Here is a 27,978-nt window from a genome sequence, read left to right as displayed (position 1 = left end):
CACCGCCACCATCATCGATACCACAATCATCATCATCATCGCCACCTATCATCATTGCCATAACTACAACCACCAACATCATTGCCAACACCACATGCAGTTTTTAAGACCACTCGGGTGTTTTATTTTTGCTTTGCAGATAATGGAATTGACAATGACATAGGGAGTCGGCGATAATAGAAGTGTAAATCGTACCACCCACTGTATGGAGAATCTACCTCGCAAATACACTAATAGCGAATCTTGGTTACAAATTTAAACTGTGATGAAGACGAAAGACGATGTTGTTTTTATAGAACTGCAATTTGCTTGATATAACAAAAGACGATATGTGAATAAGACAGAAAGCGTGAAAGGTAGGATATGCTGAACAAAATGCTACTGAAAAGAAAATGTAGCCACGCTATGTACAATCATCTATTTGCGTATCTAAGCATCACAAGACGATTCAGAGCCATTGTCTGGTGTGAAATGGATTTATCGCGTTACTTCGAACGATGCGCACTCAGATGTAAAAATACACAGTCAAGCAAACGCCGATAAAATTTATACAGCCATCACTCGGCGCTGTGTCATAGATGAACGTATAGAAACGCAGTCATTGATAGAAACCCTTATCGACCGATTACTGCTAAAACCTGGAGAGTTCTGTTGTTATAAATTAGTGCTGAACTGGTGTTGAACAGACAGGAATGTAGACTCAAAATAAACTACGTATTATAACTATGTAAGCCATAAAAAAATTATTTGCCAAATTATTGCATATTCTTAAATATACAAAATTATTTGTTTATCGCTATACATTTGTATGATTTTATTTACATCCGCGATGGCTTTTTAAAGAAATTAAAATCATTTCGATTTTATTTAATGTTAGTTTACTATACTTACTGTACATTCCATTCCGCCTCACGGTTGTTCACGTCATGTATGTGCACATGAAGGGAAGTGCTAAGGGACCTGTCCATAACTAAAACGCAGTGTCCCTATATTGTTCCTATATCGTTCAAGTCGCGAGATGGTCGAGCGCTTCTTAGTAACATCAGTGAAGGGACTAGACGCCCTTGTTAACCTGAGACGTGGTTTAACAAGACTAGGTAAAGGAGCTCCTCTCCTGATTTATCAGACGGTACTAAGGTCGGGATAGCTGCTATCTGTATTCTTAGAAGAAGTAACATATTTGCGTCTACAATTTCTTTACGATATTTCTCTTCGGGGTACAGTAGTATATCGCGTCTGTATATTCTTGCCGCAAATCTCCCCGGGTAGGGAGGGGTCCGGTAGAGGTTGGACTGTATGCAATGCTTCCCCTCAGGGCATCGGTTGTCCCCTCGGGGGGTCAGTAGAGGTTTGGTTGAATGCCATACGTCCCCTAAGAGGGTCCCCTCGTGGGGTCGGTTGGGTAATGTAGTGTATCACGTCTGTACACTGTACCCTCAGGGAGTCAGCAGATATTTTGTTGTATGCCATAGGTTCTTTCATGGGGTCGGTTGGGTTTATCAGTATATCACGTCTGTACATTCTTGCCCCTTTGGGGTCCCCTAAGGGAGCCGGTTGGGTCGAGAAGTGTATCACGTCTGTATATTCTTGCCCGTTGGGGGTCCCATAAGGGAGTCGGTTGGGTCAAGTAGTGTATCACGTCTGTACATTCTTGCCGTAAGTCCCCTCGGGTGGTCGGTAGAGGTTGGGTAGAGCCTTTACCTGCCAGTAGTTGAAGGCGTATCTCCGGATGCCCGCGTTTTTATACGTGTTTTCACGCCTTGTCCCCTCACTGAAAAAAAAAAAGGAAAAACATCATTTATCCGTCATAATCCACGTTTACCACGTGTATGTTGCTGTTAGTAACACGTATACACATTTTAAAAAGACGTAACGTCAACCAATGTCAAATGGCAATACCTCCTACCTTCTTAAGACATCAAGTACCTTCAGTAAGTTTTATTGAACATATAACAAAGTTACACTATAGCTCCTACCTTCTCAAAAATTACAAGGGAATGACCAGTAGGGGCCTGGCTGTGCCACATCCCCCCCCCCCCCAAATCGTTTCTTAATGGTTCTGATTTTTTGCCCCCCCCCCCCCCCCCCCCCCCCCACACACACACACACACACACTCTTACGTGGCCTGGTACGAACTACACTATGGCTCCTACCTTCTCATTGCATCTAGCGCTTGCTGGAAGAACTCCGGATCCATGTCATGCTCATGTTTGAGGATAACTGCTTGTTCCAGGGTCACAGCCATCGCTGTACGGTCCTTGGCGCTCTTACAGCTCGTGAAACGAGCCCCGTTCATTCTCCAGCAGATCTACAACATCCAAACAATTAGATATATATTTTGTAAAACTCCTGAAACGAGTAATACCTATAAAACACATAACGTGGCGTACGTTTCCAAGAGTTGAGTACCAGTGACAATTAAAATGCTTGTCATTGTATAGGCAAGTGTTATACTCTAGTGCTTCTAGAGTATCAGCGCTTTATACAAATACTGAGTCGAAATCTCCCCTCTCCGATAAACATAAACATGTGGCTAATCAGAGCTTTTACAGTATAATGAAGAAACTCAAAGTAGAATACCTAGAAAGAGATTGCCAAATACTGGACAAAACTGGTAACAGGCACAAAACAACATTGAAGGATGATAAAAAAATGCTTAATATTCTAGCTGTACCATATTATACCTCTTCACTAATGGCAAAGATGTCGACGTTCTTGCTCTTCTTACTTTCCACGCTCGCTTTGAGCTGCTCCATAAGCGAGGCCAGAGACATGGACTCGGGACGCGGGGATTCGGCTATAGAAGACAAAATAGATAAGACTTTAAAATATAGGCCTTGAGTGGAGCAGAAGAAACACCCTGCAAACAAATAATCATTACAGTGAACATCAGCGTATTAGAACCTAGAATTTTGAAGATCAAGCTAAATAGGTTCTTTAAAATCGGGGTACCGAAAATGCTTGATGACTTTAACAATAACAATGCTGAACACAACATAAAAGCTCGTTTTGTATTTTACTACAGTTTGCAATGCACCATTTTTTTAAAAAAAAATTTTCTTTCCTTTCTTGTTCTCAAAAGTAAATCAGAATTTTGACAAATATTTGAGTGATCTTTCAAATAAAAACCTATTCTTCCCCACGGGTTCTTATGAAAAAAGTCTTAAAATACCAAATTTCAGCCCATAGGTTCTTATCTCTAGGTTATTATACGAAGCTGTTTACTGTACTGACCATATTTTAGGAAGTAAGTTACTGCCAGGGTAAAAAAAAAAACGTTTTTTTAAGTGAAAAATAGATGAAAATGTTGGCAGCGTTCTGGTGGCAACTACACACCATTACCTGATTCTGGGAACTTTTCCTTGAACTGTTGGAAATAGAAATTCAGGATGCTGTAGTTGTCGCCATTGATGCTCTCTTGCAGGGTGGTATCACCGAACCTGAAAAAAAAAACATAATTACCGTTCTATATTTCGGATATGAAAGAGGAGACGAAGGAGGATGGATGTATTAGCGTCCTTAATAGCTAAGTTAGTTCCAGTGGTTTTGTTCTTAACACTATTTTGCTCGGCTTGTTGATTCCCCCGAGTTAAGAACACTTAACCTTTCCGCTAGTGTGGCCTGTTTGTTGATCCCCTGGGTAAAGAACACTTAACCTTTCCGCTAGTGTGGCCTGCTCATTGATCTCCTGGGTAAAGAACACTTACCTTTCCGCTAGTGTGGCCTGCTCGTTGAACTACTGGGTAAAGAACACTTACCTTTCCGCTAGTGTGGCCTGCTCGTTGATCCCCTGGGTAAAGAACACTTACCTTTCCGCTAGTGTGGCCTGCTCGTTGATCTCCTGGGTAAAGAACACTTACCTTTCCGCTAGTGTGACCTGCTCGTTGAACTACTGGGTAAAGAACACTTAACCTTTCCGCTAGTGTGGCCTGCTCGTTGATCCCCTGGGTAAAGAACACTTACCTTTCCGCTAGTGTGGCCTGCTCGTTGATCCCCTGGGTAAAGAACACTTACCTTTCCGCAAATGTGGCCTGCTCGTTGATCCCCTGGGTAAAGAACACTTACCTTTCCGCAAATGTGGCCTGCTCGTTGATCCCCTGGGTAAAGAACACTTACCTTTCCGCTAGTGTGGCCTGCTCGTTGATCCCCTGGGTAAAGAACACTTACCTTTCCGCTAGTGTGGCCTGCTCGTTGATCTCCTAGGTAAAGAACACACCTTTCCGCTAGTGTGGCCTGCTCGTTGATCCCTGGGTAAAGAACACTTACCTTTCCGCAAATGTGGCCTGCTCGTTGATCCCCTGGGTAAAGAACACTTACCTTTCCGCTAGTGTGGCCTGCTCGTTGATCCCCTGTGTAAAGAACACTTACCTTTCCGCTAGTGTGGCCTGCTCGTTGATCCCCTGTGTAAAGAACACTTACCTTTCCGCTAGTGTGGCCTGCTCGTTGATCCCCTGGGTAAAGAACACTTACCTTTCCGCTAGTGTGGCCTGCTCGTTGATCTCCTGGGTAAAGAACACTTACCTTTCCGCTAGTGTGGCCTGCTCATTGATCTCCTGGGTAAAGAACACTTACCTTTCCGCTAGTGTGGCCTGCTCGTTGATCTCCTAGGTAAAGAACACACCTTTCCGCTAGTGTGACCTGCTCGTTGATCCCTGGGTAAAGAACACACCTTTCCGCTAGTGTGGCCTGCTCGTTGATCCCCTGGGTAAAGAACACTTACCTTTCCGCTAGTGTGGCCTGCTCGTTGATCCCCTGGGTAAAGAACACACCTTTCCGCTAGTGTGGCCTGCTCGTTGATCCCTGGGTAAAGAACACTTACCTTTCCGCTAGTGTGGCCTGCTCGTTGATCCCTGGGTAAAGAACACTTACCTTTCCGCTAGTGTGGCCTGCTCGTTGATCCCCTGGGTAAAGAACACACCTTTCCGCTAGTGTGGCCTGCTCGTTGATCCCTGGGTAAAGAACACTTACCTTTCCGCTAGTGTGGCCTGCTCGTTGATCCCCTGGGTAAAGAACACTTACCTTTCCGCTAGTGTGGCCTGCTCATTGATCCCCTGGGTAAAGAACACTTACCTTTCCGCTAGTGTGGCTTGCTCGTTGATCCCCTGGGTAAAGAACACTTACCTTTCCGCTAGTGTGGCCTGCTCGTTGATCTCCTGGGTAAAGAACACTTACCTTTCCGCTAGTGTGGCCTGCTCGTTGATCCCTTGAGTAAAAAGGACTGGGGTCACTTTAATCAGCTGCCCTTGCTGCACTAGCCGGGGAAGGAGCTGGAACGAGTCCACGTGCACAGGGATGCTGACCTGGATGAACGACCTACCCAAACAATAATACATAAACGGGTTGCCATGGAAATATCATGGTATCGTCCTGACAACTATAATCAGATGTTGACAACGCAATGATGTGGTACGATATTAGCTCAACCAGCTTGCCCTGATGTCAATATATCAAATGGGTTGCCAAGGCAATGTCTTTTTGCCGTCATAGCTCAACCGATCACACAAACTGACCAAACATCAATACATCAAGGGGTTGCCAAGGAAATGTTGCGGTATGATAACATTTTGACAACTCGCCCAGGCAATATATAAAGGGGATGGAACAATCACACAATAAAACTTTACCTGTTTCCACTAAGGGCCGGAATCTCGTCATCACGATCCGATTTCTTGATCTAAAATATTAAGGTCAGTTAATGGGAACCAGTACTTCTTAGTCTATTTAGTTTATAGATGCGTGTTTTCCTGTTTGCTTGTTTGTGTGTTTGCTTTTCTATTTGTTTTTTAGGGGGGGGGGGGGGGCGTTCAGTAACCTGCTTCAATATGCTGCGAGGCGTGATATGTTTGCCTCTTTTCGGAAGACTTGGAGACAAAAAGCCTAAGACTGGTGTATAGTCATGAGCACATTCATGTGTCAATCATACTGTGCGTTATTACCTTGAACTTGACATTTGTGAGACAGCGCACCCCAACACACATGTCCTCCAGCATACCCATTTCATCGCCTTCAGAACACAGCAAAGGTTATCATATGCCAGGGTTATCAAAGGTCAAGGTTATCATAGGCAAAGGTTATCAGAAATCAAGGTTATCATAGGCCAAGGTTATCATATGCCAGGGTTATCAAAGGCCAAGGTTATCATAGGCAAAGGTTATCAGAAGTTAAGGTTATCATAGGTCAAGGTTATCACAGGCCAAGGTTATCAGAAGTCAACTTTATCACAGGCCAAGGTTATCAGAAGTCAAGGTTACAACAGGAAAAGGTTATCATAGGCCAAGATTATCAGAAGTCAAGGTTATCATAGGTCAAGGTTATCACAGGCCAAGGTTATCAGAAGTCAAGGTTATCACAGGCCAAGGTTATCATATGCCAAGGTTATCAAAGGCCAAGGTTATCATAGGCAAAGGTTATCAGAAGTCAAGGTTATCGTAGGTCAAGGTTATCACAGGCCAAGGTTATCAGAAGTCAAGGTTACAACAGACAAAGGTTATCACAGGCCAAGGTTGTCATAGGCCATGGTTATCATAGGTCAAGGTTATCAGAAGTCAAGGTTATCATAGGTCAAGGTTATCAGAAGTCAAGGTTACAACAGACAAAGGTTATCACAGGCCAAGGTTGTCATATGCCAGGGTTATCAAAGGCGGAGGTCATCACAGGCCAAGGTTATCACAGGCCAAGGTTGTCATAGGCCAAGGTTGTCATAGGCCAAGGTTATCACAGACCAAGGTTATCATAGGCCAAAGTTATCATAGGTCAAGATTAGGTTATCACAGGCCGTTGTCATAGGTCAAGGTTATCACAGGCCAAGGTTGTCATAGGCAAAGATTATCACAGACCAAGGTTATCATAGGCCAAGGTTATCATAGGTCAAGGTTGTCAGAGACCAAGTTTATCACACGTCAGAATTATAACAGGCCAAGGTTATCCCATACCAAGGTTATCATAGGCCAGGGTTATAAAAAGCCAAGGTTATCACAGGCCAGATTTATCACAGACAAGTCCTGTCACCGTCCAAGGTTATCACAGACCAGGGATATCACATACCAGGGATATCACAGGCCAAGGTTATCTCAGGCTTAGCTTGGGGCATGAAGTTGTTGGTTATAGGTAGAAGGTAGGGTTAGGTTGCCAAAGTTATGATGTAAGGCAGAATTGGATCGTAAGCGTTCATGGCACTAAACGTATAGTATGACGTTATCAGTCACTTACCACTGGTGCTGAGAAGGCTTTCAAAGTGGACTAGGAAGCCGATTTGGACGATTTGTTTCCAGAATAAAGGATTGCTGAGGTCTGTGTAGAGTTTGCTTACAAAGCCAGCTATCAAGGAGGTCACCTGTTAGAGAGTACAAAGTAGTCGTAACACAGTTGTCATGGCCAAGAAAGAATTAAAAAAAGGCTGAATTATATATAGTGGCATTATCAATACATTCACGATTCACTTACAGCGTGAGCAAACACGATGTCTTGTCTTCTCTTGATCGCGTAAAGTAAGGGAATGTGCTTTGAGTCCTCCTGAAAACACAATAATAATAAGAGGACAGAAATCATACATTGCGTAGCCGCCATTTTCCCAAATTAAAAACAATTTCTCAAATCACTTGTTTCTATTTTTGCACTTTTCTACATTTACAGCTAGATATTAATGAATGTTATCATTAATATTTGTGAGACTGTTGGTTTCAATAGTACGACACGCGCTACCGTGGCCACCTGGACAAAAGATTTAAGAAAGTTTGGCAATTAGCATTGACACAAACTTTATATCTACAAGGGTTCCATCGTGTTCTGGTGTGCCTGAAGCATTTCTTTGCTAGTTACGCTGATGCCAATCAAAGAGCACTTTTCTCGCAACCCCAACCCTACTTCACAAGGTGGCCACAGAAGCGCACGTCGTATAAGATTACGTTTCTCGCATCCTTATTAGTGGCCACGAAGTGCACGTCAAATTGTAAAACATTTACTTGAGATACTCTCTTGCATGAGAAGAAGAAACACTTTAATAGGACTTTTATAGAATTTTAATTCTTTTTCTAAGAATTGTAAGAATTTTTTGGGGTAAGAATTGTTTTTCTTATATTTATGGTCAGCCCGCAATTTTTCTCTGGTAATTCTGCAACCCGTCCTCTCCCCACCCCCCCAAAATCAAACTCTAATGGTCCGTCAAACAAGCCTTGTATTTTTTCGAAGAGCATGATATCTAGAACAAACCTGTAGTTGAGCAAATATCAAGGCAAGGTAGATTTCTTTGGAGAGTCCTTCCACTGCCCGTGAGAAATCGTGGATTTCTGAAGTGATAGCATCTGTCCATGACGTGTCTGACAAGAAAGCTGTAGTGTTAACATGCCCGCGGGCAAAACCGCATCATAGTCACAGTGTAGCAAGAAGTAGTAATCACGATTGAAGTTTGATACTTGATAAACACCCAATAAGTGACTGGAATTATCTTAATTACCGTCAAACAGTAAATTTCACTAAAGAGTCAGATGAAAGGCTATGATAAATAACTCACTTTCAGGAGGTTGGGTTCCCTGTATCATGCTGTTCACATGGGCTTGGATTAGTAGCAGACATTGTTCCACCAACTTGGACAATTCCTGAAGATGCAATATCATTGGCCTTCTTTAGTCACACCGTTGGCACAGAAATCTAACTATAAGGTACTGAAGATAAACGTGGCAATTACTGAAGATGTGATATTATTGGCCTTGTTAAGTCAAACTATTGGTACTGAAGATAAACGTGACAATTCCTTGAAGATGGAATATCATTGGCCTTGTTAAGTCACACCATTGGTACATTGATGTAACTATAAGGTACTGACGAGAAACGTGACAATTCCTGAAGATGGAATATCATTGGTCTTGTTTAGTCAAACCGTTGCTACATTACGATAACTATAAGGTACTGACGAGAAACATGGCAATCTCAGCAGTTTGCATTGTCGGTCTTCAAAAGCTATGGGTTAAATTATCAAATGCGACCGCGTCTTGTAAAAGTATAGAGATTGCGAACGTCGTATCGTATACAATAGAGACCTTACGCAAGGACAACGGCAAAGGCACCAAGAACGGCGCGTGCGCTCGTGAAAATAATACGCTTACTTCATTCTGTTAGATTACGCTGGATACGTGTAGACGAGAGCAGGATTCGTAAAAAGAAATTTGCGTTTTCAGAAATTTCCGGATACGTGTGGACGTCTGTAAACGTTTCAAATACGCTGTGTGTGGACGCAGAAATTTTCGCATCCGCAAAAAAATATTTGCGGGGAAAATCTAGTGGACACTTTGAGCAATTCGTAACCGCGCGCGCCGTTCTTGATGCCGTCGCCTTCGTCTTTGCGTAAGGTCGCAAGGTTGCAAATCAGACGACCGAATAATTGCAATGGGCTTGATACGATCGTTTCGAAACGACAAAATTATATAGGACACACGTTTATTTTTTATTAGTAGTCCAGTTAAGAATTCTACTATCTTCGCTGGAAAGATGGACTATGGACGCATTAATACAGCGCGAGCCCCGGCTGGGGGCAGATTTTAAAGCTTATACCAGCGTCACAATATGTGCAGAATGGTACTTTCTGCTGTGTCAGAACGCACAAGCCTTACACGGCCAGCTTTCGTCATTTCAACGCAATTATTTTACAATATCTTTTGCCGTAGTGTTTTACCGCCAAAGCTGACTCAATGCGCTGATTGTACTCTGGGCTGCACACAACGCACCAAACTTCGCCAAAACGGCCAGCACTCGATTGTTATACGCATACTTTTGCCAGTGTTTTACCTCCAAAGCTGACACAACATGTGCAAACTATACCCTGTGCTGGGCAAAAACGCACGAAACTTTGCCAAGGCGGCAAGCTTTCGTCATTAGATTTACAAATTCGTCAAAATGGCCCGGCATGAGAAGCGGCCTCGTCGACTATTCTATCGAAGAAGTACCTTATTTCGATAAATAAGGATGTCTGAATAATATCCATGTGTTCGGAATGCTTTATCATGTCGTAAACGTAGAAATTCAAATTATTCAAATAGACCAGATGTAGATCCATTTTCCGGATTTAATTAGTTGGCCGCCAACTTGAATGTTGGCGTAAAAAAACTTTTCGGTGATTTTCAAAGATAAAAGATAAAATACAGTACAAAATTTATAAACAGCTAATAAATCAGTGATGTTGAATGTAGGTGAGTTGTGCATTTTTTTCGGCGAACATTAGTGACTATTTTGAGGTGTTGATTGGGTATTGATACATTGTTTCAAGTACTTATGTCCTGTTGCAGGAACCATGACCTAGACCTAGAATTTCTTGCCAGAACTGAAACAAAAATAAAACTTCGTCAGTGACAACCCGTAATAAATCGATCAAAGTATAATCCAAACTATGCAAGTTTTTTTTATGGCGGCATTTAGAAGCTTTAATCAAGATTTATATCTTGTCTATCTTGTCAGTTCTCGTCAATTAATTCATGGACGTGTCTTAACACTTTCCTAATCAATCAATCTTTGATCTATTTATGGCTTAAATTATTGTTTAGTACCCAAAGTCGATTGGTTGAAACTTTCATAGATAATAATCCGCTTATCGTTATCCTACTCACATTGGAAACTAAAACGCTTAAACTGAGATTAATTTCTCACACGGACTTGCTTCTTCCCGAACAATAAGATGGACTATTATCTGTTAAGCCCTGTGGCTATTCTAGCACATTGCTCCCGTGGGTTCTTGCTTAAAAATTCTAACAATGTCTTTTAATTTACGTTTTGAAAGCCATAAAAAGATTTTTGAATTTGAAGAACATTTGGAAATCGTTTCGAAAGTCTTATTTTTATCAACTTCAAGTTATAAATGTTTAGAATTTTAAAAAGACCAATGTTCCACTTCCAGATACTATGTATTCACAACAAGTAAAATTAGACACATGATAGAGAAAATTAAAAGTAAAAAGAATGTATATGATTGGTGAATAAGCGTCGAGAGAAAATAAACGTAAATAATAAAATATGGACAAAAGGATGTATATGATTGGTGAATAAGCGTCGAGAAAAAGTAAACGTAAATAATAAAATATGGACAGGTGCTGTACATTGGTATCTTTTCCATCACCCCCACTATCAACATAAAGCAGCTGGTCCGAGTTGCACGCGAGAAACGTTTCGCTCACGCTTTCCTCACGTGCGGCAGTGCTGAGCTGGGCCGCGTATAAAAGAGAACAAGACTGGGTTTACTACAAGTCAATCTATACAGTCAATCTACGCAGACAGGCATACGGACAAGCTACAAATACAATATCTGTCCTAGACTAAGATGGTATCTATGAGCGAGCAGGAATGGTTTACACGATGTGGAGGGATGACTAAAACCAAGGGAAAGAAAGCGTTGAGATCAATTAGTGACAACGAAACATTGGAGCTTGCAAAAGAATTCAGAGCTCTATTCCAAGAAAGACTCAGAGGTTTAGACAAAAAGAGTTATCATACGTCTGAACAGAACAAACCAGATACGGAGCTTTACGTTTTGGCATGCTTCGCGGAATACTTTCCCTCAAAATACCGTGTGACAAAGTGTTCTCAAGAAAAGCCAACGAACAATGAGGAAAATAAAGACGAAGAACAGGAAAGAGATGCGGGAAATAACAATTCCGAGATCTTGCAATGGTACAGAAAAGAGTATGGGATGGAATAAAAACGGCACTGTTACGTAATCACTTGCCGCGGGAACTGTGTGTGCGTGGACTGAGTGAAGATCTTATGACACGACACAACGTTCTACTCAAATTAAAAAATGACTATTTTATTAGAATTTTATCATCTCACATCCTATATCATTGAAAAAAAATATACATATATGCTTGTTGCAATAAAGCTGTTTAATTGTTGAAATAGAGATGTTATGTATCAGTATTATAATCATTATTATCAGTATTACTGTAAGGTTCTCTGTCGCTTCCACAAACTACCTCAATCATTATGTACCAACCATTATATACTATTCTTCGTGAAATAAATTTATTATTAAAGTTAAGTCATAAACAGTTTACTTTAGCATCATTTGGATAGCTGTGGATAGCTGATATATTGAATCACGACAATATATGAAGGCATATGAGGCATGGAAAGGCACCTCAAGCAGTCGTCTACGAACCATTTCTAATTCCGGTAAAACAAGGCTTAGGATTGAACTTGTTGGTTTTCGAAGAAGGGATGGGAGATTTTCGGGGCAAGGGTAGGGACCGAAAACTTATCTTACGTCGGCATTAATTGAGCCCAGGGGCCAATGAATTTATAGAGCCACGCATTTTAACAATGGCGCCACCCAACCCCACAAGAAGCCGAGGGACGGTTTTGGGTTCAAAAGAAGCGCTCCCTCCCTCTTTCTTTACCCGTCAGTCACGTTATTCAATACAAGACAAACAGTATAAATAACATTCAAAACTAACCACACAAAAACAGAATTGGGATGTAGATTAATTATCAGTGTTCAATAGAAAGTGTTGCAAATATTAGATCTTTGAAGCAGCCAATGGAAACAGGCAGTCCTATTGTTATTCCTTTCGCACTTAACGCTACTTGATCCAAAATGGTCAGCTTAAAGTTTTATTGTACATAAAGGTTTAATGCACCGTTTGATAGTAGGCTCAAGAGGGGCAAAGCTTGTACGAATTCTAGCACGTTTTTTTTATGTTATTTGCTTTGCTGTATGCAAAGGAGACGTGTGACCAAATATTACATTATTTTGATAAGAGGAAATGTCACGGGAAGCATCTAAAATAAACACACAAGTCAAATGATTAAATTAAAACAATCCTTAGACAGGGAGAAGTCATGCTTACACTGAATACACTCTTTTTTTAAGAACGTTTAATTTTTAAGTTTAGGCTGAGCCGTTTCTATGTTTGGAGCATTCTAAGGCTGCAAACCTTTACAAGGATCTTCTTTAAAAAACAAGGTACACCGCATCGCGCACACGCGCGAGGTCCCCGAGAATGGTAACGCCGCAGCCTAAAATACACACACACCAGATACTGTGTATATAACATAAATAAAATACCGATAATGTACGAAAAAGAGAATAGAACAAACGATAAATAACAATAGTATTTTTTGTAGCTAGTATGAACACAATTTGATTCTGCATTTTTAAAACGCATTACTCTAATTAAAACTATTTTGTCGCTATCTGAGCCTGTTTTCTCTGTATTGACCTGGGCTGGCGTTCGCGTGCGCAAGCTGAGCGAAATACAGATACAGCGAACAGGGGCCTCGCCTAACAGGGAATTAGGTATGTTCTTACCATGATCTTAGAATTTGGTGAATCTTTAGGGTGCACGTTCTGATAAAAAAGTTTTTCTTTTTCTTTAACAAAAAGAGGGTAGGCAGTTAGATACTTGTCCGAATTTTTCATCTTTGAGAAATTAACTTCTTTCCGTTTTACTCTAGATAGCGAACTGTATCTATTGAAAAACAATGGAAACTTTTCAGTCGGTGTATACTCAACAAAAAAAAACGCACCTAAAAACAGGAAACCAACAAATGATTTAAAGATAAAAGGTGGAAAAGGAAAACGTGCAGTACAAAGCGATCGTTGGCGACCAACTTGTCATTTCACGTGAACTGGACATTGTCTCGGGGCCAGTTCACGTGCAGAGATGCAATCTGTCACTCGGCCTACGTGAAAAGCGCGATTTTTATCACCATTTCGAATCCAAAGCGAAACACCACAGAATGCAGGCGTAATGCTGTTTCAAATAGAAGATCAGCCAATAGCCGAATACTCGCATTATCTAAAAAGCGCTGATTTTGATAAAAATGCACGACGATTTAATCAAAAATACTGTTGGAAGATTAACGTGTTCTAAGGTTTCTCCTCTGCATAATTACTCACCTCCTGTGTTGCCTGGGTTTCTCCTGTGTATAATTACTTACCTCTCTAACGCTTTAATAGCAGAATAGTTAAAGCTTTCAAGACTAGCACGCCGACATCCTGACATAAAATAGAGGAGATGGCGCCAACGCGACACGTGGGCACCACGTGGGCACCAGAGGAGGAGAGGAAAGGAAGACCAATAAGGACGAAGTGGAGGAGGGAGGTAGAAAGTGACAGCAGGGGCTTTTGGCTCTTGGGTCAGCTGTAGCAGCAGAAGTGGGATGGAGAATGGGGGGGGGGGGGGGGGGTAGTGAATAGGTTTTCCGGCGAATCCGGCCTAAAATGGCCCGCGGATTACAGATTTCAGGAAAAATAAGAACGGATTTCCGTACCGGATCACGGATCCATTGAAAGTTTGATTATCATGACTGCGGATTTTGCCGATTCTTGATCGCATATATGATTTTCTTATTATCGATTGTTTGCTTCTATTATGCGTTGCGGATTCGGATCGAGGCAAAACTTTGTGCGGATCGGGAAAAAATGAGGGGATCGGCGAATTCGGAGTCATAGTGTGTTGGGTATCATTTTGTTATTTCTCACATTTACCTGTGCTTCGTCATTGGAGAATGCAGTCACGTTCCATTGCCCGTCAGCTGTGAGGAAAAAAAAAAAATGCAATTTGCAACTGTATGAGACTACACAGGAATCAATATGGGCATCCCTTATGTTAAGAATAAGCGTTATCCAAACCCCCCCCCCACCGTGGCTACGAATTTTCAAATAACCCCCCTACCTCTCCCTGCTAGACATTATTAAAGAACAACGTATGGATGTTGGATTTTCATTTATTTAATTCAAATTGGCAAAGGAAAGGGAAATACCCCGAAAACCTCTTTATTTTCCTCCAAATCTCAGTGGGCTCTCCTCCAAATTAAAAATCAGTAAGTATTAAAAACAGATCTGCATGCGTCTTCCAATAACAATCACGGATGACGTCTCAACGTGTCATGAACAAAAAATCAGGCGAGGCGAGTTGTGTGACTGCTGTGTGTGACGTGCCTCGTGGACCTCGAGGCCGAATGGTCTTTTCAAAATCATAGTCCACGAGGCCGAGAGTTAGAATTTACCAACTAGACAAAAAAAGCGACGATTGAAAATGGTTTGTTTATCTTCGGTTGTTTTCCAGCGTCGGCCAAAGGCCGCTCGTATATAAGTTGAATGACTTTGAATTCAGTGCCATCCTTTTGTCGAACCGAAGCATAAGAAAACTTGGAGACAGCTCTTCTTTCACTGAACTCTGTTTGACTTAAATTCTGCAAAATGTAAACTTATTGTAAAAAAAAAAAAAAAAAAAAAAAAAAAAACGATTAGCCTGCTTGCAGGCGGTACTCGGTGTTATCATCGCGGAAAACCCTCTCCGTTCGCCTCCAGGAACCACGCGGCTTAAAATACAAGATGGCGAGAGGGTTTTCCGCAATAATAACACCGAGTACCGCCTGCAAGCAGGCTAAAACACGATAAAAAAATCTCTTTCCCGCTGAATGTTGAAAAATGTTTTATTTTTTTTTAACCGTTAAAAATCCTCATATATCTGGATGCCTTTACTGTTTTTCTTTTTTTTCTGGGATAACATATCTAATCATTCAGTAAAAAGCCGTCGATAACTTCGGCAAATCGAGATTAAGCCGCCATTTTCCCGAGCATTTCGCTAGTCACTTTCTATCACTTATAGACCATTAGTAGCTCAGCCAATCAAAATGCAGGATTTGTGATAGACTCTAGTTGGTGAATTCTAATGTATATTATTAGCGGACAAAAAAAGATCGATAGAAATGTGATAGCCTATCCGCGGAACCCAGGGCGTTAGAGCCAGCGTGACGAGGAGAGAGAAGGGGTTCTTGTGCCTCGTTACGCTGGGTTCCCGAGGGTTCTGTGGGTTCCCGAGGGTTCCCTGGTTTCCCGAGGGTCCTCTGGGTTACCGAAGGGTTCTCTGGGCTTCCGAGGGTTCTCTGGATTCCCGAGGGTTCTCTGGGTTCCCGAGGGTTCTCTCGGTTTCCGAAGGTTCTCTGGGTCCCTGAGGGTTCTCTCGGTTTCCGAGGGTTCTCTGGGTTCCCGAGGGTTCTCTGGGTCCCCGAGGGTTCTCTGGGTCCCCGAGGGTTCTCTGGGTTTCCGAAGGTTCTCTGGGTCCCCGAGGGTTCTCTGGGTTTCCGAGGGTTCTCTGGGTTCCCGAGGGTTCTCTGGGTCCCCGAGGGTTCTCTGGGTTCCCGAGGGTCCTCTTGGTTCCCGAGGGTTCCCGAAGGTTCTCTGGGTTCCCTGGTTTCCTGAGAATGGAACAAACCCTCGTTCTTATTACAAGTAAAGAGACTGACCAGTTGAATCACCACCTTGGTGGGGGTCATCAGGCTTGGGGACCGACTTCTTCAGAGTGGCCAAGGACTCCTTGACAATCGACGCCTCGCGTAATATGAGAAGGTGATTGGCCTGTGGAATTAAAGTCTGATTAACGACCATGTTGTACACTATCAAGAGAAAAGACTTTACATTTTATGCGCCAAAGCGTAATGGCAAAGCATGGATAAAAGTAACCAAGCAGCTATGGTAATAGAGTGTACAGATTACCTAAGCAGCGATGGCAATAGAGGGTTAAGATTATCCGAACAGCGTTGGTAATAGGGGGTAAAGATTACCCAAGCAGCGATGGCAATAGAGGGTAAAGATTATCCAAGCAGCGATGATAATAGAGGGTAAAGATTATCCAAGCAGCGATGGTAATAGAAGCAAAGATTATCAAAAGCAGCGATATCAATAGACTGTAAAGATTATCCAAGCAGCGATGGTAATAGAGGGTAAATATTACCCAAGCAGCGATGGCAATAGAGGGTAAATATTACCCAAGCAGCGATGGCAAGAGAGGGTAAATATTACCCAAGCAGCGATGGCAATAGTGGGTAAATATTACCCAAGCAGCGATTATATAAGAATGGCTGGCTATAGCATCTCTATGATGAAACTAATGACAGTCGCCTTACCTTGTCTGATAAGCTGGACTGTGTGTCCAAGATGTTTGAAACTAATGGCAGTCGCCTTACCTTGTCTGATAAGCTGGACTGTGTGTCCAAGATGTTTGAAACTAATGGCAGTCGCCTTACCTTGTCTGATAAGCTGGACTGTGTGTCCAAGATGTTTGAAACATTGGCCGTCTTGATGCCTCTGCGATAATAACAGACAGCATTCTTTTTTCAGTCGGGCATATTGTACATAATATCTTATGTTGTTTCCTTGCACAGTGATATCGCAGCCAGGAGCAGTTCAGTTACATGCACATCACAAAATAAAAAGGCCATGGTGTCCTAAGAAAATGTACGTGTCTGAAACACGAATCCCTTCTCCTAGTCAGTTTCAAGATGTTGGATAAATAAAGTATACATTTCTCTTCACACTTGTTATGTTTTTTTTGTAGTGAACTCGATATACAGAAAGTGTGAAGGAAGTCTCTAAATAAATAATAAATAAAATAAAGGGAAAAACTTACTGTAAAAACTGACACATAATACAGTAGAAAAGGAAACAACAATTTGGGAAGAAGGGGGAAGAAACTGCCATACTTGTTTAGAATACACATACATGTTTAGAATACACCAAATACCAAATGTTATTCATTACCCTGAATGGCAGCTGTGATACACTACTTACGTTTTTAGCTTTTGGCATAGATGTGTGATGGTGACTTTAAGTTTTTCTAAGTTGGCTGTGAACAGAAGTTGCAAATGAGCAAAGAATCCACTAACTGCTCTGTGTACCAGTGGGCTACAAATGATATTTCAATCCAACACATCACTAGGGTAACAAATACAAGTGTCCAAAATTCGGGGGGGGGGCGTAATAAAGTAGCATAGTATTTTTGTGGGTGTACCGTGTATTTACTGTATGTATATTTTTTATACTGCATTTTTATTCCAACAAGCAAATACCCCACCAAATTTTCCAGCTGATTTCTATAACTCACCTCGTGACTTTTTTACTTGTGCAGCCCTATTTTCACCTTCACTGCCACTAATCAAACAAACCAAAATAATATGTAAGTATATTTATAAGAAACACATAAAGAAACATGTAAACAGATAATAGCACTTATAACAAAGTCTCAGAGAGCTACAGTATCGCATAAGTTATGTGATTGAGGATGGTACAACGGGCAAAATATACTTTAAAAATGTTAAATGTCAATGAACTCTTAAAAGGCCAATAATTTACAGTGCATTACATACGCATGTAAATAGAGATGTAAAAGAAACCTGATATATCAGGTTATAAACTTTTTTATTATCATTTTATTATCATCTTTCATTATCAACTATTGAGCCCTAATGTACCTCTGTTGTGATTTCTTCAGCATCGCTGTCATTCTCCTTAGCCCACCCTGACCAAACTTGAGAGTGTGTGCAGTAAATGCACCCACAGTACTGATATCATATACTTTGCCTGGGTGAGGGAAATTGCATCAGTTAATTTTCAACTGCTTGCGTATGGTGGATGTTTCAACATAGAAAACGAAAGCTTTTTTTTTCTTTTTTTTACTTACAATAGAGTGGGGTAGCAGGTTAGGACAAGGATTGTCTGTAAACTAAGGTTTGTTCCATTTCTTTCCAGTAAACAGGTTTTACTTTGATGGATTAGAGACACTCTAGGAGTTCATATCTTTAGGGTATGGAACTTTATTAAATGCTATCCCTTCTAGGAGGTATTCAAAGATTTGTTTGATTTTGCTATCCCATAGGAGGTCTTATGCTATTAGGGGTCTGAAATGCCGGAAACATATTTTACAGTAAACCACAAATCAACTGAGTGCTAACTTTCAGCTTTATTGTCAGTAGAGTAAGGAACAGCAAAGTAACACAGTATCTCTTTGGGTCAAAGATTTTTTTTCAACAATGCCCAATGTGCTTATCTCTAAGGGGTGAGAATTGATGTCAATAACAGCAAATAGCTATCCCTTGGAGTAAGTTTTTTCATTTTTCTATGATCATCCCAATTGATTTTTAGGCGAGTCCCCCCCGCCTTAGGATAATGCTACCTGAAATACAGACCTTCACCAGAGCCATCATTAACACGCATTCGCTGAATATGGAGGTTAACTGGGATTGTTGCTAGCTTTTTGTTTCCTCTTAGTCTGCTTGCTTTGAAGTTATTGCCAACTGAAAGAAAACAACAAACTTATCAGTCACATTTGGAAAATAAATAGTATAAGGTTTAGGTAGAAGTACACAATCCCCTTGAATAACACAAACCTTGTAGTGGCATCAAGTCGCGAAGGTCTCCTTTGTAATTACAGATCAGCTTGAAGTGGTTATCAATTATCTCCTGACGGTATGCCTCCCAATCTGGGTTCAGCTAAGAAAAAATGAACAACATTTAAAGTGCATATAACCATTGATAGATTTGGTCAATTCTTTACATTTTCATCTTCCAAATGGTATGTGGTTCGTATGGACCCTATAAGATGCTTGTTCGCGCGAATAACCCAAATCTGTAATATTGAGTTATTTTGGTCAACCTTCGGAAATAAGTCCGTGAACTGAAAGGCCCAGGTCTAGTCATTTGTGACATAGATCGAGATGTCAATCAAATTACATGAAAAAATACACTGTATGCGCGTGCTAAACCGGTTCCCGTCTTCATGTCTTCTTAGTTATTGCTGAAGAACGTTGTGTGGTTACAATCTTTATATCTCAACATGGTATTCAAATGATTATTTAACTTCAGGAAACAAATCTGCTAAATTTAGCAGATATTTTGTAGTCTATAATTGTTTATTTGCATTGTGTGCGTGCTGCATGTGCAATCAAGAATGGTGACATTCTCACAATCGCACGCTGTTTTTGAAACCTACAACAAAATTTATTATGATTTATTTTTATTTATTTTAATAAGACCAGAATGACAACTCACATCTCCAAGATGGTGAAGCTCAAGAATTCGTTGTTGCTCCTCAGCTATGTATATTTTTCTGATAAAAAACAGTCAGATTTTATCAATACAAGTTTATCCTCTGTTTGTGTCAAAGATACAGTAGAGCCAATGTTAAAATAGTATATTGTTGTATCTAATGGTTTACTTACAGAAGTTGTATGGGGATCTTAAATGACAGCATGCTCTCTCCCATCAATTCCACCACCTTCAAAATCTTCCCAGGAGTCCTTTAACATAGATGTTTGACATAAATATTTGAGTTACCACCATACTTTGGAGTTTGTCAAGGTGAGAATCACAGATAGATCCAGAAAACATGCAGCAGTATTTGGTGAAAAAAATTTGAAACATTTGAAAAAAATAAATTGTACATGGTACCCATGTAGAACAAAAAGGCTGTTGTGGCCTACATATTCTATGTACCTTGTGGGGAAACGGTAACTCCTAGTGAGTATTTGGTCAACCAGAACCATGGCTTTGCCACTGTTGCGTCTTCCCTGAGGGGTATCATCACCCTAATGACAAATATGTGATTAAAGAAATGGCCATAAAATACAGTAAATCTAACATATGTTTGTACAGCAGAATGATGAATAGCATACATCTATTGAAAGCTGGGATTCTGTCCTTGGTTTTACTGGTTCTACCTAGAAAGAAAAAAAGAATGGAACCTTGACATAATTTATGACTTGGTATAACATAGAAATAATGTTAACTGGTTCTGCCAACCAAAATATATGTAAAATAAATCTTGATTAAACAATTTTCTCAATATAACAATGCATTTTTTTTTGTTTCTTGCCATATAATACTGTACATAGAAGGCCCCACTGTATTTATATACTGTAATTTAGAATATTTTCACACTAATACAAAATGACTCTACCCTAAATCTTCAACATACTTGCCAGCCAAGTAGTGTGACAGTCCCGCATGGTACTGAGGTATCCAGAGACCTAAAACAGTAACACATATTACATCCTTCAGTACACATGTGTAGATCAAGTCTGCAACAAACGATCCAGCTTTGATCTAGAGGATGCTTCAATCAGAGTAAATACTGTAAGTAAAATTCATAGCAATTTAACAAAAAAAAGAGAATTCAAATTCATTATTGTACTGTATGCTGTTCTTTAAAAAGTGAATTTTCTATAATCATTTTCAAGAGCATAAAGCAAGAAACAATGATAATAAACAATTCTTTTCGGTAAAGATATGAACTGCACCACACAGTTTACATACACTAAGGGTGCGTTTTTTCCCTATCATTCTTGAATGGGAATGGTTGGTAGGAATGTTTAGAATGGCATTCAAGTCATTCTGCTACAGGTAGCATAAAGGGTGGAATGGCCTTCATTACATTCCGGAATGGGAACGCGGGATAAATGGACGCGTTTTCTATTCTAATCATTCTCATTCTGGAATCACCAGTAAAAAAACGAGCCCTAAGTGTGAGTCAGTGTAGTAAAGAGCAACTGTAGGCCTCAAACTTCCAATCTATTGACATTTAACTCACGTCAGGCTGAGCACTAATTTCTTATCAGGAGATGATACAATATCCCTTATGGTACACATTGAATGGCCAAGCAGAATCATCTAAAGTGAAAAAACACACATGAATCACACAAACACACATCCACTTTTTAGTGATATAAACTTCATTAGAAATAGCATTTATCCATGAACCATTTAACTGTTTTGACTTCCAAATTTAAAAGGGTGATAAAAAAATGTATAATTCTGTGTACCTCTTCTTTATCTCTGTCCCGGACATCAAACACAGCAAGCTTTAATCTCGTCACATCTTGAATGGTTCCATTTGATGGGAACACTACAGTAGTCAGGAAGTATGGGTCTGACTTTTGCTAAATGGAAAAAAACAGGAACAGCAAAAGAATGTTAATATGTAGCAAAGAATTTTGCTTAAGTAATTTCATTAAACCCTAAAATAATGTAATTTAGTAGTTCTTCCTGGACAAATATACAGTACACCCTTTGTCACTACTCAGCAAGTAAACTTACAAAAACCACAGTACAAAGAATGACTGATTCTATTTTTATGTAAGTTATATGGAATGAAAAAAAAAACACATTTGTTTTACTCAACCTTGCCCGACCTGAATATTATCATTGTTTACTTCTATTATTTATTATTGTTTACCTCTATAATCTCGGTTTGTGCATGCTTGCTCCATGAGACAGAGGGCGGAGTCATAGTTCTTATCTCAACAAATGCATTTGGGAGCCTGTCTGGTATAGGGCTGATAAGGCCATTGCATGCTGTAAGGTATGAAAGAGTGAGTCAACAGCTTCACGAGGAAGGAATGGGGTAGGATTTTACACCACTGGTAGTGCCTTATTCGGTGACTTATGTGTTGAGAGGAAAATTGTGCATTTTCGCATTGGCACATAATTCCATAAGGCCTGCATAAAGATATAAAGATACTGTATTTGATTTGACTGAGCATGGAATACAGGTACAGAGTAACCAGCTCTCTTAGCCACATTGTCATTTTATATATGCATTCAGATGCCATTTAAAATTATGGTCTATAGTACACTAGTACTGTAAGTTAAATAGATTCATAGGGAAACACTTCCAGTTATTGTCTTTTGTGATCAAGGAGTGGATACCCACCAATGCACATTTCCAGCAGAGGTGTTTCATCTGTGTCTGATGCAGAGCTTGTGGAAGAGTACTGACTGATGCCTGGTTTCAGAGGCTGGAAAGAGCGCAGACGCATTCTAGTATATAGTTGAAAAACACAGAACTACTGTACATTACATATTACAATACTGTTTGAAGCATTTCATATGAGCCAGCCTGTATTTTGGCATCTGTATAACATAATAACAATACACACAGTAGGTGCAAAACCATCATGAGATCAGGCTTTGCTCTAAGTTAAGTGAGCACCCTGACGGAGTTTTGGAAGTTTTGGGACTTTCCGCCAAAGTAGAGACAGTTAGTAGTCTACTTTAAAGGTTAGTTACCCAACTTACCTCTTGAAGGGCAAGAGGATGGTATTCTGGTAAGGGATCCTAAATAAAAAAAACATGATTTATCAGGGGTGGGTATAGAATTCAAAACAGGAGATGAAAATTAAGCGAGGTTTTCAAGAAAGCAGAGCTGAATTTGTTTCTTCACTCCGTCAACTAGGCCAATGCAAAGTTCTATTTTCGCAAATGCCTGTTCCGTATCCAGGGCAGATCCTGGAGTTCCAAAAAGGGGGGGCAGAAGCAAGGGTCTCAAAACAGGGGGACCAGGATTCATTGTTCTTCCATGGATTTCCTTATATTTCTCATTATTTTAAATAGAATATCTAAAAAAGGGGGCCAAGGCCTGCTCACGCTACCCCTAGATTCACTCCTGCATATTGTATAGGATTTGTCTAAATCATAAATTTTAATGAAGGACCTGCAGTATTTATAAAAAGCGCATGCCTGGTTCAAGTTTTCATTCCCACTAGACTTTGTCTAGAGCAGAGCTCAATAAAAAGAAGCAAAAGAGATATGATCAAGTTCGAAATAATGTCTTAAACATCAATGGTGCAAAGACAACTATACTTTCAATCATCTTTGGCGACTGGATAGATAAGAAATAGAGAATGGAGCGATATTGAAGCAAAAAAGCTTTCAGGTTTTGTAATCTTCACGCGCGCACTGAAGAATAGCATCATTTGAAACGAGTGCGCACTGTTTTTTAATTACATTTTTAATCACAATTTTTTTCGTTGGTTGCCGTAGAAAACTGCTCCCAAGAAGCTCGTTGTTATTGCCTTGTGTATACAGAACGTTATTTTCAACTTCAACAAGTTAATCTACGGCCCAGCTGTGCTTTTTCGGTATTTATGGAGCTCTGCAATTGACGTGAACTAGCGAGAATGACAACTTGGACCAGGACCGCCTCTTATACCGCGGGTCCTTGTTTAATTGCATAGTGACAATCAAGACCAATTTGCAGCCGTACCTTGCCAGTAATCTCCATCAATTGTTTCCTCAAATTTAGCAACTTGTTTCTTAGACTTTCATAACTATAGCATAAAGGCAATTTAACAGCATCACGAACACAAACAAAACATCTCTAAGAGACCTACAATGTACCACTTAACAACCTAGGATACCTTGCAATGCTTTGTGCCTTTATGATGCTACGAATCAAAGAGAGAGGCATCACATTTAACGGACAATAAAGTATACGAACTTATGAGTTTTTGTTTTTTGCAGTGTCAAGTTGGCAAGCCAGATGTACATAATTTTCAGTTAATAACATTTACAAATATTATGGAAATCAGCATTCTTATTGGAAATATTGCACCTGACTGCTGGGAATAAAACATGGTTCCATCCCACCTACAGTACTGTATTGTACACAATCATGATCAAAATAAACCATAGTTAACAATCACCAGATCCTTTTCAAATTAACATGACAATTGCTCACAATCAAAATACATAACAAACACTGTTAAGGTAAAGTAGTTCTACTGTTATTGTTATTCCTAGCAAGACAATCATCAAATAAATTTAATAAGTGCTTGTTAACTTTTTTGTGTTTAGAATACTGTATAAACTGAAGCTGTTAATTAGTCATTATGAGTTGGGTAATAAGTGAGACTGTGTGATTAAATAAATGCATTTTGTCTAAAGTCCTCTTATATTATTTAGCTAATCTTAGAGCAAGGGTACAAACCTTGCATTTTTAATCTTTTCAATCCATTCGTCTGCATCTTTGGATGACTTCCCTCCCAGCTGGTATTGCTGACTGTCATCTTCATCAAACACTTTTAGACACAATAAAGAGACATTGTCATTTGTACCTTGAAAATACTTGACTACTTACTAACAACATGCAATACTATGCACCTCCTCCACCCACTAAACAAAACTTACAACAACCAAAATAATTAAAAACCCACTCCTAGTATTATCAGGGCTTCTGGAATTACGTGGAAAAAAACTCAAAATTACGTGGGATTCTTTGCTAGATTACGCGCTAAATTATGTGGGATTTTGCAATAATTTTTTCTTTAAAAATCAAAATTTTGCGGGATTCTTTACTGAATTACGCGCTAAATTACACGGAATATCAACTGTTACGCCCAAACTACATTTTGTACCGAAAAAAAAGCACAAAATAACTTGAAAAGGTTTATTTTTGCTCAAAAATATCTTAGGCGAGTTTTCATTGGCTTCTAGCCACCAGTCAATTAAAAAAAGGTATTTTATTATTAGTCCTAAGCCTTCTCGGTTTAGCAAAGAACGCCTAGTCATTTTATTAGTTTTCGAAATTCAGTTCGAAATATTGCACTCTTACGAAGAATATCTGTCTTTTTTACAAGAAATAGAGGTAAGAACCCTAAAAGAACACATCAGCTGTGCACTTCAATGTTTTGTCTTTCAAAATTTAGCCAAATTACGCGGGATTACGCGGAGAAAGCCAAATTACGCGGAGAAAGCCAAATTACGAGGAGAAAGCCAAATTACGCGCTTCCGCACAAGTGCGTAATTCCAGAAGCCCTGTATTATGTAGAGATTATGACATGGCGGCGCAAAGACATGAATTTTTCTCAAGTGGTTGAAATAATTTTTTTACAGTATGAGTGAGCGCAGCGAACGCGTTCTTTTTATATGGTCAAACAGAATCTGAAATCAAAATGGGCAGGACAGCTGTTTGCTCCTTGCTACACTACATGTTTGCCTCGATTAGGATTCCTACATGACAAAAAGTCAAAGCTACAGTACACAGTTTGTTTTTCTTGATGTAATTTTAGAGAAAATTTCAGTGAATTTGAGTAGGAACTGTACAAAATGTAAAATAGAAATATTTGTGTTTTTAAAATGTAACACTTAGCTTAGTGGGTAAATTAAGGCATATACGTATATTGGTAAGTTACAGTATGCTGAATTGCTTTTTTATTTTATATTCAAAAAAAGCAATGAACAGCCCATATGAACTAGAGTAAAACAAACACACAACATAGGTATCATGTTAACTAAAGCAATATTAAAATATACCCTAAAACAGCCACCCTTGTTGATGTAAAAAATGCACTTCAAGGAGATAGACTCACCTATTGTAAAAGCATGCTTTTTTTCGGACAATTCCGCTTTCTGGACCCTGCATCTCTCCAGGACAATAGCGCCTGCAGGCTCAGATGCCTGTCGTCACATGGAGTCAAAATAAATCAATGTAATTGCCTATGGACCTTAAAGTAACTACCTACATAGAGGTAGTAACTTAAGATATATGCCTTCTAGATACTGTAAATGAGACATTTTTTTTTAAATAAAAAGAAAAGGGGTGATAAAAACGATTAAGCAAGGCTCAAAGCTTACGATTTCATTAGGCATTAATGTGTGAATAAAAGTTGTACAGCTCAAATTTTAGTCACACAATGCCTTCTGAAATAGGTATTGCAGACTTACACAGATTTCTAGATAAGTTGGTAAAAGACGCTAATTTTTTTTAAAAATCTCATAATTAATGTATCTATATATTGAATATATACACTGGTTGCTTGTTCTCAACTCAATTAAATTTTTCAATCAAATTTTGAAAATCCATGAGATAGCAAAACAATATTGTTCGATGTTACTGAGTATATACATGCAGTCCTTATCATTACATGTCATAAACTAAGTAATGGATTAGAAAACAATGAAACAAATCCCTCGCAAACCTGCTCAAGATTATGAATATTGGGCAAGTCAATACTCTCGAGCCACACTCTAGTAGAATATGCACATGTCTTGAGTACTCCCAAGTGGAGGTTATGTTAATCTAGATCTGTACTCCAACCCACTCCAGCTATAAGCACATGCACGCATTACAATAGAAACCTATCTCAACTACAAAAATGCAGCATGCACCTTTTTAAGCTTGCATTAAACTAAGCAGGCACTGAATGATAGTAGGTTTCCATGTTGAGTGTGCAAGCATATGTTTATAGCTTATTGCCTATAGCTTAAAGTATATGCATAGGGGCCGGCCATTTGTCTTTTGAAGGGCGGGGGTGAACTTTTTGGGGTGCGCAGGATATTTTTTTCAAAAGCATTTGGCATGCAATTTTTTTTTTACCGATGGAGGATATTTTTTTTGTTCAACAATTGGTGCAGGACATTTTTTTCAAAAAAGTCCACCCCCCTCAAAAGTAAATGGTCGGCCCCTTATAGCCTATTCTTCTCTGAAATGGTTGCCAACTTTGAACCCTGTCAAATCAGATAATGCAATGATTTTAAATATTTTAAGCAAGTGATACTTAGAGATCAAAACAGAAACATTAAGGAAACTGTTGATTAAACTAAGTTTTGGGCAGAAAAAAATCAACCTACCTTGTCTTTACTTTTGAAATAAAAAAGAATATTCCCCTTTAAGCGGAACCATCTCTCTGTGTAGACTGAGAAACATACATAAAAACCAAAAAAATTTAAGTAATTAGATAGCTGTTGGAATGTTACCAGTACAACATAAATATATCAGGTTTTGAGGTCATCGGGAGTTATATAATACCATGCGAGGAATGGAAGACTTAAAAAATTGTTCCTTTCATTCTTATCAAAAGGGAAAAAAAATCCCACCTTAATGAACATTCAATAGATGATCTTAAAAATATATTTTATTAGAAGTTTATGGTGTCAGAAAGTTTTGTTTTCTACGACCTCAATCGTAGTTCAATTGTTGTTAAACTTTTTGTTTCAGAGTGGTATGAAGCACGAGCGGAAACATCTATCGATACGATAGATCTTGATCAACAAGAAAACAAATTTTATCTCCCAGGGCCGGGCTTTGCAAGCATTGCAAAATTACAAGCTGGTATGAATCAAGTTAGAGTCACCGTAAAATAAAAATACTCCTTACCAAACAGATTAGCAAAGGAATATAATTGCAATCAGCAAGCGCGACATTTGGCAAGCTGGAACGAACCTCAAAAAAATATGCGGAAAAGGTTGACAACTTTGAAATGATTTTACCTTCGTTTTGCGACCAAAAATGCCCTTGCTTTTCCTTAAGCCAGAGTACGCCTTCTTTGTCAAACGCTATATCGTTTCTTGAAGCTATATAAGCAAGTTCTTTCTGGTTGAATCGCATTTTCAGAACGCGTTCAGGTCCAAGTTATCGTCAACTGAGGTGTCACGTACA

At 39.6% G+C, this 27,978-nt stretch overlaps 1 protein-coding gene across 2 annotated transcripts; it reads right to left on the bottom strand.

Moving 5' to 3' along the window:
- Positions 1–100: 100 nt before the first annotated feature.
- Positions 101–27,943, bottom strand: LOC5519184 (inositol polyphosphate-4-phosphatase type I A). 2 transcript variants are annotated; one of them, XM_032363969.2, is made up of 34 exons: positions 27,810–27,943; positions 27,171–27,235; positions 25,910–25,997; positions 24,529–24,619; positions 23,806–23,869; positions 22,839–22,877; positions 22,474–22,558; positions 21,997–22,115; positions 21,584–21,700; positions 21,352–21,431; positions 20,740–20,791; positions 20,438–20,482; positions 20,259–20,350; positions 19,985–20,062; positions 19,815–19,872; positions 19,154–19,256; positions 18,953–19,060; positions 18,239–18,347; positions 17,872–17,918; positions 17,559–17,613; positions 17,015–17,075; positions 16,235–16,346; positions 14,472–14,518; positions 8,511–8,595; positions 8,210–8,316; positions 7,445–7,513; positions 7,211–7,334; positions 5,938–6,005; positions 5,626–5,675; positions 5,174–5,314; positions 3,344–3,441; positions 2,686–2,798; positions 2,155–2,309; positions 101–1,771 (listed from the first exon to the last, which is right to left on the bottom strand). In XM_032363969.2, the coding sequence occupies exons 1-34, from the start codon at positions 27,925–27,927 to the stop codon at positions 1,636–1,638; spliced, it is 2,979 nt and encodes a 992-aa protein (XP_032219860.1). In that variant the 5' UTR covers positions 27,928–27,943; the 3' UTR covers positions 101–1,635. The 2 variants fall into 2 exon arrangements, with proteins under 2 accessions (XP_032219860.1, XP_032219862.1); XM_032363971.2 differs by lacking the exons at positions 23,806–23,869; positions 25,910–25,997; positions 27,171–27,235; positions 27,810–27,943.
- Between the last annotated feature and the right edge of the window lie 35 nt (positions 27,944–27,978).

Source organism: Nematostella vectensis, chromosome 10, assembly GCF_932526225.1.
Source record: "Nematostella vectensis chromosome 10, jaNemVect1.1, whole genome shotgun sequence".
Lineage (NCBI taxonomy): Eukaryota > Metazoa > Cnidaria > Anthozoa > Actiniaria > Edwardsiidae > Nematostella > Nematostella vectensis.
Note: the sequence above shows the minus strand (reverse complement) of the source record. Positions and strands in the feature narration are given on the sequence as shown.

What these genes read in the sequence shown, in the direction of transcription:
- LOC5519184 (XM_032363969.2), bottom strand. Translation starts at nt 27,927, where the DNA reads ATGCGATTCAACCAGAAAGAACTTGCTTATATAGCTTCAAGAAACGAT. An exon ending in TTTTTGGTCGCAAAACGAAG is followed by an intron (nt 27,236 to 27,809) that starts GTAAAATCATTT and finishes TATGTTTCTCAG; the next exon opens with TCTACACAGAGAGATGGTTC. An exon ending in ACATCGTGTTTGCTCACGCT is followed by an intron (nt 7,335 to 7,444) that starts GTAAGTGAATCG and finishes ACTCTCTAACAG; the next exon opens with GTGACCTCCTTGATAGCTGG.